Source organism: Anolis sagrei, chromosome 4 (genome assembly GCF_037176765.1).
Source record: "Anolis sagrei isolate rAnoSag1 chromosome 4, rAnoSag1.mat, whole genome shotgun sequence".
Lineage (NCBI taxonomy): Eukaryota > Metazoa > Chordata > Lepidosauria > Squamata > Dactyloidae > Anolis > Anolis sagrei.
Window position 1 is genome coordinate 181,564,731 of NC_090024.1, and position 17,088 is coordinate 181,581,818.

At 39.9% G+C, this 17,088-nt stretch overlaps 1 protein-coding gene across 3 annotated transcripts in view; it reads right to left on the reverse strand.

Moving 5' to 3' along the window:
- The window catches only part of IPO13 (importin 13), a 58,471-nt gene that overhangs the window by 14,535 nt on the left and 26,848 nt on the right, over positions 1 to 17,088 (reverse strand). For all 3 annotated transcript variants that reach the window (XM_060773347.2, XM_060773346.2, XM_060773348.2), the window contains exons 3-12: positions 9,181 to 9,321; positions 8,384 to 8,525; positions 6,207 to 6,373; positions 5,926 to 6,046; positions 4,416 to 4,563; positions 4,006 to 4,187; positions 2,925 to 2,951; positions 1,711 to 1,845; positions 859 to 1,002; positions 394 to 474 (exon numbers count right to left, since the gene is read on the reverse strand). In XM_060773347.2, coding sequence (XP_060629330.1) covers positions 394 to 474; positions 859 to 1,002; positions 1,711 to 1,845; positions 2,925 to 2,951; positions 4,006 to 4,187; positions 4,416 to 4,563; positions 5,926 to 6,046; positions 6,207 to 6,373; positions 8,384 to 8,525; positions 9,181 to 9,321 — 1,288 coding nt within the window. The remainder of the gene's footprint in view (positions 1 to 393; positions 475 to 858; positions 1,003 to 1,710; positions 1,846 to 2,924; positions 2,952 to 4,005; positions 4,188 to 4,415; positions 4,564 to 5,925; positions 6,047 to 6,206; positions 6,374 to 8,383; positions 8,526 to 9,180; positions 9,322 to 17,088) is intronic.

The following is a 17,088-nucleotide window of genomic DNA, read 5'->3' on the forward strand; positions in this document are numbered from 1 at the left end:
TAAGATACACAGATCCTTTCCATTGATACCCAAGATAAACATACCTGATTCTTTGTGTGCTTATTTTCTCACCCACAGTCCAATGCTGGAATTGTCTCAACTCAGTGCACAAGAACTGAGGATGTAGTCCCACTAGCCAATACTAATAGTAAAAAAGGTAAAGGTAGTCCCCTGACATTAAATCCAGTCATGTCTGACTCTGGGGTGTGGTGCTCATCTCCATTTCTAAGTCGAAGAGCCAGCGTTGAAGGCTTGCTTCAAAAGTTAGGCTTGCTTCAAAAGTTATTCGCTGAATTGCTGTACTGCCTACCTCTATGCTACAGCTGCTTGGCCAAGATAGCCTGACTGGGATAAAAGTTGTTGAGGGTTTTTTTAACCTGCCACAAACATTACCTCTACAACTTGTGCATCATTCAACCATTTGCTGAGGACTTTCTGGATGAGCTGGAATACTTGCTGCAGCACCACCACTACCTACAGGAAGAGAGGATGGGGGAAGCATAGGAGGTCATTTTGGAATTGATCTGTTCCACCCTAGTACTGGAAATGGTAATTCAAATACAGGAAGTGAAAATGCATTACAGACTTTTCAAGACAGTGATTTTTCAAAAGTCAATGCAAATGAAACCTACACTTCTTTCTAAGGGGAGTTCTCAGCACAGCTTTGTTTACTCAGCAGTCATGTCAAATAGCTTATGATCTGGGGTGGCTGATCTAATGTCTCATGCAGATATGCAATGGAATACAAACACAGTTCCACAGCCCCCTTCCAACGAGTTAAAAGAAAACATAGTTAAATGGCAAGGGAGGTAACTAGTTCTCTGACTGAGTACAATCCAGGTACACAGTAACACCCACCGGATTTGGACCCTGTGGCACCGGCAGCTTCTTGACCTCTGTGCTTTCATGATCATCATCATGGTGGCTGATATCCAATGTAGTGAAGAGATTGGAGAGAAGGCCCAGGATGTGGATGATAGCCAGCTTGTTGGAAGGATTTGGCTGCAAGGCAAGGCATTACTATATTGGCGGACCCAGGTAATGGGCCACTAACATATTTCAGGCTGGTAACAGGTATTTCAGGTTGTTTATATGGACAAAAGAACCATATAACCTTTCAACCCTGAAAAGTTTTCATTCTCATCAGATATTCCACTTTCCTAGTTTTTAGAACTAGGGATAGAATAGGAGTAGGCATGTAGGCCTGGGGGGGGGGGGGGGGGGGGGCTTGAGGGGCTTCAGCCCCCCCCCCCCCGAAATTCTCATGGTGGTTCGTGAAAAGACCTTACTGGTGCATTATTTAAACTGCTATGTTTATTCATATCATGATCTGATCACTATACTCAATATATCCCATATGCATGGGGGTACTGGGGTAACAATACAAAAGGTTTGCTAGGGTAGACCCTCTTTCACTCAGACTCAGCCCCCCCCCCCCGAAACAAACTCCCCCCCCCCCCCCCGAATCGAAATCCTGGCTACGGGCCTGAATAGGAGTGAGGGAAAAAATCAGAGATTCACCAGACAAGCAGGGAATCAGAAGACCAAGGGCTTATAAAACTAGGTGGGGATTCTAAAAAATAAATCATATATAGGCAACATCCAGCTGGTAGCCAAAAAGCCATAGTAGTTAAAGATGTTGCTTATAGCAAAGAAAAATATACTTGGTTTTCCTTACGGAAACAGAACCATCCAAGTGATTTTGCTCACCGTTTCATCAGCCAATTTCTCCAGTTGCTGGATGTAAGGAGTTATGAGTGAATGCAGGTTCTTCAAGATCTCTTCTACTTGGAGGGCAGACAGCAGGAAACCCAGAGCTTGCATCAACCACATGCACTGACTTGTCTGAAGGAAAGAACAAGTGGGCAATGTTTCACTTTCAATTTTTATTTTTGGCTGGTATCCTATTGGTAGTTCTAAGGAAAGCAGACCCATTCAATCAATTACTGATAAATCAAAACATAGCGAAATCCAAATGATTCAATGGCTCTCATCAAACTGGGACTAACAACAGAATTTACGTCCTCATTTCATTTTCATGTTATTTACTTTTAACTCCATGCTATTACTCAACCACAAGTTTTATGTTTAAGATGTGTTGTATGATGGTGCAGGCCAGATTTAGTGGCAAGACTCCAGAACCGAGTAGCCATGTCAAGAGTCTTGAAATACACATAAATACAGGCAAGGCTCATGTTACCTTTAGTCAAAAAAATGGTGAGAGGCAAACAGAATTCTATTTGAATTCTATCTTTGGGGAGTGGGCATTAGTTTCTATACTCTTTTCTTTAATCTTATTGGCTATAGCAGGAGGGTCAAACTTATTTCCATTGAAGGCCACATCAGCCTTATAGTTACCTTTAAAGGGCTGTTGAATTCATGGGTGGAGAATCAGTGGATACAGAGAACCAACTATATATTTTTATAGAGTGGTCAATGTTCTTTAGTTTTTACCCAGTTTGGGTCCCTAGATGTTACTGAATGACAACTCCAAACACTTTTGATTATCTGCTATGTGGACTGGGAAAAATGGGAACTGCAAACCAACAGCATTTGTGGCTCTGAGATTGGGGAAAGGTTAAAGGACATTTTAAAGTCAGGCATCATATCCACAAGTCTTGTATCTAAATTCAAACTCTACTATCCTTACGAAACAGAACAAATTGCAGCTTCCCACATGTTACTGTAGCACAACAACCATTAGCTTTAGTCATGATGTCTAATGATGAAAATACAGAAGATGCAGTCCGGCATCTGGAGTGTCACATAAAATGATATGGCAGGCTGCAGCTGGACAACAAGTTTTGAGTTTGACACATGTGGGGTATAGAATTGATTTTGCCAAAATAATAACCTGAGAGGTAGCAAGAGGTTTTTATATATTCCTTAATCTTCTGTACCAAAGAAGAAAATAAGCATCTCACCTTGTGAATCTGTTTCATTAGCACATCCTACGGAGGGAAAAATGAGAGAAAGTTGATTTTCTTTTGATAGCAGAGGTTACTTACAGTATCCGCTGACAACTATGAGATCCAAACATGGTCTTGGAATACAAGGATGGGGAGGTGTTCCAGGGAAAAGGCTGGCAAAAAAGGATTTGCTCTTTCTGGGATAGTTTGCAATGGAGAAGGGGCATCTGAGGTTCATTACAGGAAACTTGTTATGCGTGGTTCACACTTGACTTCCATCATGCCAGCAAGGGTCAACATTTTTGTTCCCTGACATATGTTGCAAATATAGCTTGTCATTTTTCAGTAGGGAGTTTCACTCCACAGACTGTGTTCAAGCAAGCAAAGGACTAAACTTCATTTAGATAGAATCCTTCCCACAACAGTATCTTAAAACCTATTACCTCTTGAGCTGCCAAGAGGGGTGAACAGCTATCTTGATACTGATAGATTCAAACAGTTCTTACAGTTTCATGCCTTCAAATATTTGTATGCTGAAAAAGCACAACAGACATTGACTCTATTGAATTTTGCTACTCTCCTTATTTCTTCTGTTCTGACTCCCATAGAATTATCCTCTTTCACATATAGATTTGCATATAGCTCAAAATGAGGATCAGCCATTTAAGGCTTTACACAGGAACCATGATCTTAGATTTGGGGTGAATAACCTCTTTGAAGTCTAGGGTTCAATTCTCTTAGAAGAAAAGTAGTCAGTGGCCACCCAAGAATGGTGGACATAGCCAAATTCATTTCCCTTTCATCCATGCACAAAGCATATATATACCTACAGCCATCCCATTAATTCATTCACCTTCCCACCATGCATACCACATAGAACATAAACCATATGAGTATATTATAAAAAATAAAAAATCAATGCTTCAGTTTCCTCATAGATGAGGAAGCAGACACAGGAAGGTAGTAGATTTGCAGTAGGGCAGGAAAGATGGACCTGTCTGACCGATGTTTAACAGAGATCTGGGCTGCATTCAGCCCACAAGCTGAAGATCCCCACCTCCCCATATTGCCTCCCACAGATCTTTATGTTGGTTACCTGAGAGACAGCAACAATGTTGGCAGCATAGGGAGGCAAGTCATATTTGCATTCACGGCAGATCTTCTTGAGGGTGGAGACACTAGAGATAGATAACTCTGGATTGCCCAGAGCTTGCAACACCAGGGGTAGGACATTATTGATCATGACAGGATGGTCAGCCAACCACTCTGAAAGGGCCCCTAGATAGAGACAGAACACATGTGACACAGTCAAAGCTAGTCTGCACCTTTGCTCAAACATTAATGGTGCAATGGACAAACCCAAACACCCATTCTTGCTTATACTTTTGGGCACTAGGGCCCAGCAGTCATTTCAAAAACAGAGCCGACCAGCAGAGCTAGACAGCCTTTCAATCTCTGAGAGCCTGTCCCTTCAAGACCTCCCTCCTTCATACCCAGCCTCCTCACCAATAGTAAACATGACCGTATCGGCAAGCTGCACATTGCTGATGCTGATGTGAGGGATGAGCCCAATGAGGCCAGGCACCACATCTGAGTAGTTGACATCTATGGTCTCCGCAATGGATTGGAACCCATAAAGCAAAGCCTCTGTATGCTGCCAGAGAAAAGTGTTTGTCAATTGAGTCCATGGTCTGTCTGTAATGCTCCACTTCTAAACCCTACCTGGATGTAGGCAATGTAGAGCCAACAAATACATTAATAAACACTGTGCCAAGAGTCAGACAGCATGGTTCAATCTCTCTGTACAAGGACAGACTAAGATACAGTGTTTATATTGATATTGTTTTACTTATTGTTTTGATTTAGTTTGACTGTCTGTTATTATGGCATTAAATGTTTGTCACTTTTTGTTTGGAAACAACTGCCCCCCCCCCCCCCAGGAGATAGGGTGGGTTATAAATAAAGTATTATTATTATTATTATTATTATTATTATTATTATTATTATTCCAGGCTATGTTCTGCCAAAGTTAAAGGATATTATGCTTTATTATGCAACATTGGCATCCCTTATACAGTGTTAAGGTTTCCAAGTGCCTGGATTGTAAATGATGGCTCAGGTTGCAATCTTGCTTGGTTGTCAAAGTGATGAATGAGAAGTCCCAGAAGTCAGTGATGTTTGACACCCATCACTGTTTGCTGCGCCAGTTATGTACAGAGGACACACCAAGGTGAGCAGATACATGCCGATTAGATGCCATACAGACACCCCTGGCCCGGCATTGCTAGTGGCATGAAACAGGAGAAGCAACCAAGCATTCTTTTCCAAACTAAAAGGAAATATGTTTCTCATACAAATAGAAATGAATCTGTTACACCCCTTAATTTTACCACTGAAAGAAATCCAAATCTTAAGCATATAAAGCCCTACAGTAATAACAAAACTTGTGATTAGAAACAATTTCTATGTAGGCGAAACTAGTTAGATATTCTCTATTTGGACTTAATCTAGTCAGCTGCTGGCATCACTTTGCAGAGAATGTATTCATGAATTTTGCAACTTTATTGTCAAAAATCCTTGCCCAATTTAACCAGTGCTGTAGAATGGTGTGAACTGTACCGAAATGACTTCAAAAACTTTCAAGTGTCAAACATTAGGACAAGAAATAGACAATAGAAAGCTTGGGATTCAATTGATGCTTTTAGTGGCCGCTTTAAGACAGAAACTCATAGGCAAGCTACAAAAAAAATGTCAAGTCTTTAATTTGGGTCCAAAACTTAAAACTTTTCATAAATTGTAAAATCTGATTGATCTAGCCAACACAGTGTTTTGAGAACATAGAATTATCCACTCTTCTATGCAACTTCATTCCACCTTAATGCCTCTTTTTCACATTCCTGGCCACCATTATTTCTATTATCCTCCAAAATTTGCAGCATCTTCCATCTCTATTCAACCTTCCCAATTTTATAACGGCAGTTAAGGGCTGGAAATCTATTTGAAAATTCCCACTCACCTGCCAGGAAGATGGTTGCTCTGTGTTGGTTAGGAGGCGACCCAGTTTGTCATATAAGCTGCTCAGCAGCTCAGCTCCCAACATTTCATACACGTACATCAAAGTGTCTGAGATATCCACTCTAAGAGGCAAAAGAGCAAAGAATCACTGATCAATCTCTCCTGCAGAATGAAGCTGGACCGAAACTGTTGATACAACTTCTAACCAATTTATAGACACAACAACTTTCCCTTTGTTCCTGTGGGCAACATTAAAGGATGGTGTCAGGCAAAAGGTCATACCGATATATCCGGAACTGTTCCTTCTCATCAGAGGACCAGCAGCTGTACTCCTCATCAGAAGGAAACTGAGCTTTGTGCAGGAGCACATCCACCAGCTGGAAATATACAGGACGATATACCTGCTGGTACATGGCCTGCTTTTCTGGATCAAAAGACAGGATATCATCCTGTAAAGAAAAAGTTCATTCCATACATGTAAACTGGAAATATTAACTTAGAGCTCCAATCAGCTAATGCAACACAAGCAATTTCCAAGCATTTTAGAGCAGTCAGAAGGAACAATCACTTTTAATAAAATGTCAATGTGGGGAACTCAGTTGTCTGATATTATCATGACTAGTTTAAAGTCCAGTTTCCTGTCACAGCAATGCCATCCCCACCCAGGAAAAAAGAGAAGCTGACACAGGTTTACGTGTTTCCACTACCTTGTTCTCATCTACACAGACACTTCTAGGCATGGGGGGAATTAATCAGTTTCTTCAGTATAACCACATGTGCTCCATGGAAGATACCAGGGACTCCTATGCTGCTATACGGTGTGCCTTGGAAAAGATTACACTGCAAGCAGGACTGATATACAAATAGAAAGGGACAGCAGGAAGGAACTCTGGGCCACTGAGTTCAAACACAGCAAAGCAAAGAAGAGGAAAATGGGACCTACTTAAAAAAAACAACTAAAAGTGTTAGGAAATAAAAATTAAAGTGGATACCTATCTATGTTGAACTCTAGACTGCTGACATCAATCCCATAACTTCCCTGGAGCTCCTTTAGTAATACCCAGTAAATGAGAACTGAGGATTTCATTTTCAGTTGACAGGTTTCCAACAAGTATGGCTTGGTTAAATTTGCTCTTCAGATATTTGTACTCCTTACAACTGGGTATGCAGAGTGATAGATCAAATCATCTCTAAAGTCAAGCTCACAAGGATGTTTCCAAAAACAACAGCAAAAGATTCCACAGAGCAATCTCTTTGTAGATATATCATGCTGCCTGGCACAATATTCAACTGAAAATTGGGGAAAGCAAAGACCACAGTGAAAACTGCAAGCCTGTTTTCTTGTGTCAGGTAGAAACTGGAGAAGAAAGTCCCTCTGCTTTCCATATGCCTAAACAAGATGCTCTTCCAACCCTGCTTCCTTCATTAGCAATGATATGCCTATGGATTCCATTATTGCTCCAGTCACACACTCAGACGATATATTCCTCAGATGACACACAAAGAAGTAGCTCAACAGCTAGCCTTACTCTTGGCCAGCACAGGAGTGTCAAATGAATTTGCTATGTGAATGAAGCTTCCAAACTTCAAGCAAGTGTGAGGATTGGGAGTGCAAGTCAGATCAGGCTGCACAGCTTCTAGGGTTGTATTTCAATATTGCAGCAACTCTACACCAGTACAGGCACATCCGGATCAGCATCTGTACTTGGAATGAGAGGAGAAGCAGCAACGCCTCTCAGAGAAACAAGAAAAGCAGAGTCGAAACTTAAAAGGTTCTCCCTGACAAGGCCAACTGCAGAAGATAAGTTAGTACAGTAACAGGAAATCAGAAAGAAATTCTGTCATTTGCTGCGAACACTGGATGGAATATTGCTTTCATCAGAATGGACAGCAAAAGTACTCTTTTGCAGAATGAAAAGGCCTGGCTCCTCAGGAAAAAAAAAGAGAAATTTCTTAAGAATAATCAACTTGAGCCACATGCCTTTTTGAAGTGCTCATTCTTCAAGAAGCAAGAAATTCCACTGAAAATCTATTATTAGCAGCACCCTTCGATAGATGATGCCTTCATCTATCTAAGGCCATCACATGGCCATCTCTGCAGCCTAGAACACAATCAGGTTGGCATATGGATCTAATACCTTGTCCATGTAGCAAAAAAGAACAAAGATTTCTGTAAGAAATAAGTTAAAATTAAGCCCTTGTGATACAACCTGGCTTTTGGGTTATACATGAAAAAGAACCTCTATTCTACCAAGCACAGGGCTATGACTAACATCTTTCACTACCAACCCTTACAAAGTGCCTCAGAACAATCCATTGTACTCAATCCTGAACTTATAACAACACAAGTAATATGATATATTTTTGTATATATAAAAAACAATTGTTCTAAGCCTCTTTATGGCAGCATTCAGTGAACAAGTTGCATCAAGTTTAAAAGACTGACAGATAACACTAACCTGTAGTGTGTACCAGAATGTAAGTGTAAGGGAACTTGTAGTCTCATTAACAGGATAGTGTCCTGGGATTCCAGTGCAGAACATTATCATATTGACCAGAGCCAGAAAGCTCTGCCAGTGGTCGACTTGATCCAGGAGAGCTCTGTGATAGGCAGAAAGTATGCATTTTCAGATATCTCTGCTCTACCATGGTAATAATAATAATAATAATAATAATAATAATAATAATAATAATAATTTTATACCCTGCACCATCTCCCCAAAGGGACTCGGGGTGGCTTATATAGGTCCAAGCCCAACCAACGAAGTTAAAACATAACACATTAAAATGCATAACATCATTAAAATGCATATCATCAACATAAAACAACATAAAAACAACATTATAACAATATGTGATAGGCTCAAAGGAATGCAAAGTACCCCAGGATTAGACCAATATATGGTATGTCTGTACTTTCCATAAAGCAGAACAGGAACCATACTTAAAGCTGCCCATTATTAGATCAGGAAACAAATACCACATCAAACTGACCAATTAGAACTGATTTAGGATCTCTAGTGGCTTCTATTATATAATCTCTGAACAATTTCATCACAACCATGCAAAGGTAGCTCAAATTGTTCTGTGGATTTTGGGCTGCTTTAAAAGGGGGATATGAAAAACTTGTAAGCTGCTTAGCTGCAAAGAAATCTAATAGGGCAGATGGGAGGACACCAACCTCTCCTCTGGCAAGCAGTATAGAGTACTCAAGAATAATATCTTAAAACATCGCCGCTATCCAAGTGCTCCTTACCGGGAATGATTCTCTCCTAGGGCCACAGCAATACGGCAGATGCCATGAGATGTTTCCATATCTCTGCTCTGGACAGCTTGACGTAGTTGCTCCTGTAGCCCCAGCACAGGCGGAATGAGCTTCAGAAGAGTATTCACATACCTGCAATGGAAAAGACAAGATAGGAATAGGCAACGCTATATCCCCAGTAAAAGCCTCTATCAAAGTAAAATAGTCCCTAAGGGATCAAATCAAAGTTTCATTTAGATGTGCTTTCACTTTCCAAAAGGCTTCCTCAGGAAGCCCAGGAGGAAGAAATGACAGCCACAGCCATGTCCTGCTATTTGCTTCCCAGCAATTGGTATTCATAAGCCCCATTTGGGGAGAGAGACAGGGCATCAATCAAATCAAACAATCAATCCATTCCATCCCTGAACACTGAAGTTCCATTTAGTTGTCGTGGCTAATAGGCATTAGGAGACCTCTCTTCATGAATTAACTTTATCCCTTTAATGTCATCTAAGCCAGGGGCAATCAACACATTTCACGACAGTGAATTCCACAGGTTACTTGTGAACTGCATAAAGAAGAACTTTGTTTTTGTCTGATGTGAATTTATTGCCTGTCATTACAAAGGATAACCTGGCATTTGCGACATAGAAACACTTTTTCATATCATTGATTGTTGGCTCCTGAATCTTTATGGTTGCCCTTCCTTCACATATCTAAACATTGTGTGATAATAGATCTTGATTGTTGTAGGTTTTTTCGGGCTGTATGGCCATGTTCTAGAGGCATTCTCTCCTGACGTTTCACCTGCATCTATGGCAAGCATCCTCAGAGGTAGTGTGGTCTGGAGGTCAGAGGTCTGGAGGATGCTTGCCATAGATGCAGGTGAAATGTCAGGAGAGAATGCCTCTAGAACATGGCCATATAGCCCGAAAAATTCTACAACAACCCAGTGATTCTGGCCATGAAAGCCTTCGACAATACATAGATCTTGAGTTTGCCAAAAAATATTTCTCTCATACTGTGTAAAAATTGGCATTGCTTCTTTGCTATAAAAAAGGGTATGATCACAACAATGTTTAGCTTTGTTTTTGCTTTAGTGTGCCTTCAGATCAACTTTGATATATGCCCAAGTTATCAAAGGGCTTTTAGAGGACATTTGCCATTGCCTTCCTCTTAAAGAATGTACTTTTCAAATGTCACCTTGTTGACTGAACAGGGATATATATGGTACTTATACTAATATATGATCAACAATCACTTAACAGCTGATCTTCAGTTGGTATTATCAGCTATTACAAAGAACTTACGAAACCTTCTAACCTACCCTTGATCATCTGCCCTCCCCAAGCATAGAATAATAAGAAAGAGAATAGGAGCCTTTTATTGTTCCCTCCCTGTGGACAGAGAGAACAAGGACTGTTGGAAGTTTTGGAAAAGAGGTTAGATGGCCACTTGTCCACAATGCTTTAGCTACAGATTTCTACACTGGATGTGATTGGACTAGATAGCCCTATATATCCTTTCCAACCCTCCAAATGTATGGCCATGGCACAGAGGTGGGAATACTCAGGGCATCATGTATATCTCCCATGCAGCCATCTGGAAAGGATAAGTCTATTTATCTCAACCTGAGAGATCCAATGTAACTGTAAAAAAAGTATTGTGTCCCCTTTAGACTTGTCACATGGAAATTATTATCCTAGTAATCAATTTGTCAATGTCCATTTTCCTCTTTGGAAGTGTGATTTTCCAGATAAGAAATTTGCTATAATTCTTGATAATTCTTCTTGGCACATAGGATTCCAATAACGTACATAAAAACCTTGCTCTTCAATAGCAAATCTTTCAAAATGTTTCACTGATAAATCCTGCTAGAACAATGTACCAACATTTTCTGACAGACTCATGCGACACCCTAAAGAATAATAAATGTATTGCAACACAAGCATTTATAGTTAGAGTTGTTATTGAACTGCACTACTCCCGCCCCTAATAAAAAAGGATTTATAGTTAGGGATTAATAGTCTTCCAAGGGCAACAAGCCATAATGAGATACGGTGTCATCCTCTCTTTTGCATAAAGCTCCCAGGTCTCCTCATAAAATTATATTTTATTCCACTTTTATCCCTATAAATCTATTAAACATGTTCTATTTTACTTCTGGGACAGAAAAACATTAACCTCTATGTGACCTAGGCCAGGAAGCAAATTATTCAGCTATTGTTTCACATTGAGAAATGGCCCTAGGCGTGGATGAAGACAAAGGAGACTTTGGGTCATTGCAGCATCCTTTATCTGGCTAGACTAGAAAAAGACATAATAATGCTTAGACATCCAAGACTTATATTTATCCCTTTCTGTGTAACTTTTATATTTTTATATAATGTGTCTATTCCCCAAGTTTATTCTACTTTATTCTTAAAATGTAAGCTGTTTAATTGGCCTAGCTCAGGCTACAAAGCTATCATTCCCAGGCTAAGACAAAGAATATAGCAAAAGATAGGCAATAGCTTTCAACTGCCCAACTACAGGCATCTTTAACTAGCCCAATCCAAGATCACAGACCTCAGCTTCCATTGTTCTCCAGGGCCTGAGTTTCCCATCATCCCCACCTGGACCCCAGCTGGCCCGGAATGCCAGCACTTCCTGGAGACTCCTCTCAATTCACAGAGCATTCCCACTGGCTAGGTGGGGATTTCCAGCCACATAATCAGAGCTCAGCCAACCAGAAACAGAAGAAGGATGATTCAAACTGTAACAATGAACCTGGTTGTATAAAAACTGTACATGCTCTCTTATGCTTGTAATTTTTGGAGCAGGTGCTCGCAAGCATCACATCTTGGCCAAGAAGAAATAAACACCTCTGTCCTTTGTCTTCGCCTCACTGGTGAATTTTTACTCCGGAATGCAGGTTATTAATTATGGTTGGCATAGCTCGCTAGGCCATGCTCTCTCATTTTATTGCCATTTAAATTCTATATCTGAGTCTACATTACATATATTGAAATAACTCAGAGAAATTGGAGAGTTGTATCAACAATGGGGAGGAAACATCCTTGTCCAATAAGGCTAAACAAAAAATACAAAATAAAAAGAAGCATGGTTAACATACCCAAGACCCAATGAAACCTAAAGATACTTAATACTACCGCAGACAGAAAAACAGATAGGTCAAGTATGTTTCTTTTCCCAGGGACATGCCAAAGAGAACAGCTTGTATCAAGTAGTATTTCTAGCTGCATGACCTCAAACCAAGATTTAATCCTTCAATGCAATTTTCCTTCTACAGTGAGACAGTCATCAAGAATCTGTGACACAAAGGGTACTGTCAAGTTAACAAATGAATACCTATCATCAGCCATTCTTTGAATCCTACGCATGGTGACAATCTCAGGCAACTGAAGCATCTATTCACTATTTCTCAAATTTGTTCATCTTTAAAAATCTGATTTGTACTCACTTATTCCCTGTGAAAGAGAATGACATTTAGGGTCTGCATAAGCAGTATAGCTCTGCACAGAGATAAGGACATGCACGTTAAAACATGGAAATTAACCTCTGATGTTATGGATGAAATTATTTAGCCCAGTTATAATAGTCCCAGTTAGATATGGACTGATATAAAATTGGATAATTTCAGATGGATATAGATTGCTATGGGCAAATCGACCAGCCATTCAGGAAGGGATCTGAGGTATTTTTGCTTGATCATTTTAGGAAGCAGATGAAATATTTTGGACTGAATCCGGTATAACTGTAAGCCATGTTTTATTCAAAAAGGATAAATCATCTCCAGCAAGTCTTTTTTAAAAACCTTCTAAGAAGGTATGGAAACATTTTGGTTAGAAGTCAGCCAAACACACACTTAATCTAAAAGGTAGCATATTTATATCTATGAGCACATATAGAACCAATCAAGAGTATTGGACATGTTCAATTTTATACTTTATTTTCAAGCGGAATTATGTCTTCTTCAATTTCCAAAAACATTTGTGGTTTGGACAATTTTAAATAATGTTCAATCCCCATCAGAAAGTCGTTCTAAGAAGACTCCTAAGGTTAGCACTTGTGTTAGTACCAGTAAAAAAAAAGGCTACCCCTATTTCACTGAGACAACATCCAATAACATCCCTGAAATTTTAATAACCCTTTTTGTGATCTTCATGGGTAACGTCTATATTGTTATGCCACATCCCACTTACTAATATCGGTCTAAATCTTATCTTGCAACATGCTTTTCCTTCTTGCTGTGTTTAATAGCCCTCTATTTACCATTACTGCTATAGTACAAAATATTCTAATCCAATATCATCTAACCCAATATCGTCCAACCCAATATCGATAGTTATTGTCATGTGTACAATACTACACTGCATTCTGTAAAAAGATGTATGTAACTGGATGTCTAGAACGCATACCTGAATCCAAAAATAATGCTTAATTGTTTTTTTTATCATGTCAGAAGCAATTTGAGCAACTGCAAGTTGCTTCTGGTGTGAGAGAATTGGCCATCTGCAGAGACATTGCCCAGGGGACGCTTGGATGTATTACCATCCTGTGGGAGGCTTCTCTCATGTCCTTGCATGGAAAGTGGGAGCTGAAGGGTTTAACCCAGGGGTCCTCAAACTTTTTAAACCGGGGGCCAGTTCACTGTCCCTCAGACCGTTGGAGGGCCGGACTATAGGTTTTTTTTAAAAAAATCAATTAAAAATCCCATGCACATTGCACATATCTTATTTTGCTGCATGGAAGGGCCCTTAGAGGGGGTTCTTTCTAGCCCTCTTTAGGCAGTAATTCCAGGAGCAGAGAATGGGAAATCTTCCTATTTCTAGTCTGAACAAAATCTAGCAACCAGTATTAAAAAACTCTAAAATTATAACTGTAAATAAAAAACAACACTCAAACACAGGGGAACTCCAGACAAGAAACAATCAGGGCCAGCTAATCACCTCTCAACAAAGGATTCTCCCTAAAAACATTCAGGCTATGAAATGGTAATCAAGGTGGCCAATTGAAACATTCATGCCTACCTCCAACAGATAAGAGTTCTTTCTCCCACCCTGGATATTCCACATTTTTCCTAGTTAAAGATTTTCCTCTGACATGAAGTCCAGTCGTGTCTGACTCTGGGGTGTAGTGCTCATCAGCATTTCTAAGTCAAAGAGCCGCCATTGTCCGTAGACACCTCCAAGGTCATGTGGCCGGCATGACTGCATGGAGTGCCGGGGCAGCCTCCCTTGGCTGGCTCATGCTGCCCATCGGGCCCAATGGGCAGTGTGAGCCTACCAAGGGAGGAGCAGCCCCACGCAGCCTACTTGCGCGTAAAGCACAGATAGCATGAGCCAGCCAAGGGAGGGGCACAGTGTGTGTGTGGGGGGTGCTCCTCCTCCACGGGCCGGATAAGTGCCCTTGGCAGGCCGGAAGTGGCCCGCAGGCCGTAGTTTGAGGACCCATGGTTTAACCCATTGCGCCACCGTGGGGATGGAGCTCAGTAACAATTTTAACAATTTTCTGAATCATTCACAATCCATTTTCCAGTCTAGTTTTAGCACTGAAACAATAATGGTTGACTTGATGACAGGAAATGAATTGGGGGAATATAAATGTTTTAATTTTTTAAACCCACAAACCATTTAATACCACTGATAAGTATATTATTCTAGACATATTACCTTGGAAGAGACCAAGGACATTGTGCTTCAGCAGTTCCAATCCTACAGCCTGAAAAGATGATAAGGTTGACAGCAGCTAGATCCCTTCACTGTTATGACATGATGTTTTGCTGCACATTGTTATATCTTCCATGTAATTTAACATATGCATCAAGTTATTCAGATTATTTGAGATTTAAGGTCTAGTGTTGACACAAAACACTATCATTCTCATCAAATTCAGGTCATGCTGTAGAAGTGCCTTGAATTTGAAATGGTCTGGAGAGGGTCAGTAAACCAAAGCTCAGTCATAACAAGTCATAAGCAACTGACAATCTTGTTTGGGGGATGGTGCATTGCCTTTTCCGAACAGGAACCTTAAGAATCAAAGTCAGATTCACCCAAGTTTTTTACTGTTTTAGTCTCAATTAATAAGTTCAATTTTTTTTTCAATTGCACGTTTTTATTGTCTTAATGTCTTTTAATTGTTGAATATTATTTGAAATTAGTAATGTAAGATAAGGTTTGCTCGGAATACAGTCTAAAGCACTTAAATAATTCATGACTAGATCCTTACCTGGGACAAAAGATGATGCTCCTATGTGTGATAGAAATATAAAATTCCACTACTTCATGCTATATAAGAATACCTCAATTAACAAAATCTCTTATAAAGAACTATTTACAGTCTTCTTACACCAATCCATCCTCCTCTTTTCTTCCTCTGTCTAGTTTTTTTAAAGCAAAATCAGCACTGGGAAGATGGTGAAAGAAGCTGGAGAAACATAGACCTTCAGTCTCAGGTTTCAGCAGCATATCTGCAATAAAAAGTACAATATAGCTTGAGCTGGGAAAAAATAGGATTTTGCTCTAAACTGTTCCTACGGTAGCGGTGTGTGCCTTGTATAGAACAAGTAAACAGCAGCTGCTTTCAGGCTCCCCTGTTGAGCATGCATGAACAGCAAAACAAGAAAAAGGTGAAAGCAGATTACGTAGCATTCCTCAGTGGCTATGTTCAAAATGTTTTAAAAAATATAAATCTGTTAATTTGGTCATCAAAATGGTAATTATAAAAAATGGAGGATGGTGAAGGAAAATAATAATCCTGGGTGCATTTTAGTACAAGTCTTCAAGTGGTATACAGAAGGTTCAAACTGTTTTGTTTACTTATGCAAAGCTTATGTGATGTGATCATTTGATTCAACAGGTGTCCATTGTAAACTTGAATAAAAGTGTGCTGAAATATGTTGAACTCACCTTTTTTGGTGCATGGAAAACCTATCCCTATTATTTCCACATTATTTCTATCTCTGGTCCTAAATTTCCGTTAAAAAAAATAAAGGCTGATGAACACATCTGCTTCATTAATTGAGGTATACCTGTAGTATCAGAAATTCATATATGTACAGGACCACAATATGCCCACATCAGGAAGTCCCTACAAAATTCACTATTCTATGTATGGAATATATGTAATATATATATAATGTTATGCACACAGAGGATGGTGGCACATCTGCTCATTTCTTCAACACAGCAATCATAGCTTTGCCTTATGGAAGGATGTATACTGCTAGAAACCAGATTCTTAGGCTAGTTTTTCTATATTCATTGATGTTTTGGTCTACTTAACTAACATTATTGTTGGTGTAATGTTTATTAGACTGCCTAACAATGCAAAGCCTAAAACATGTGCTCTGTTATTTCTCTGACTGGGTCTTCTAGTATAGCCCAGGATGGTACAATGCAGGATACAGCCCACTGCCCCATAAATGAAAAGGAAGCTCCAGATTTTGAACAACCACCACAGCAACAGCTACACTCTTGCAACATTATGGAATACTAAACATCTTGTGGGCTGAGTCCAGTGGAGGCTCCTTCTTTGGAGGCTTTTAAACAGAGGGTGGATGGTCATCTGTCAGGGGTACTTTGAATGTGCTTTTCTTGCATGGCAGGGGGTTGGACTTGATGGCTCATGTGGTCTCTTCCAATTCTATGACTCTATCAGGTTTCATAAGCAGAAGCCAGCCACATCTGACACACATATGACTAAGACTGTTGCTCATTTCATGGAAATTACCTGTTGTACTCCAGTAAAATCATGATCTGAGTGCTGTGTCAGAACGCAAAAGCATTCTGATTTTATTGGAAAACAACAGGCTCACGGGGTAAAAATAGTTTCAACTCAAATAGCAGGAAAAAATCTGGATAGGATATCCTTGGACTTCCCACAGTCCTTTCTCTTCCTTTTGTATTACTCTGTTGT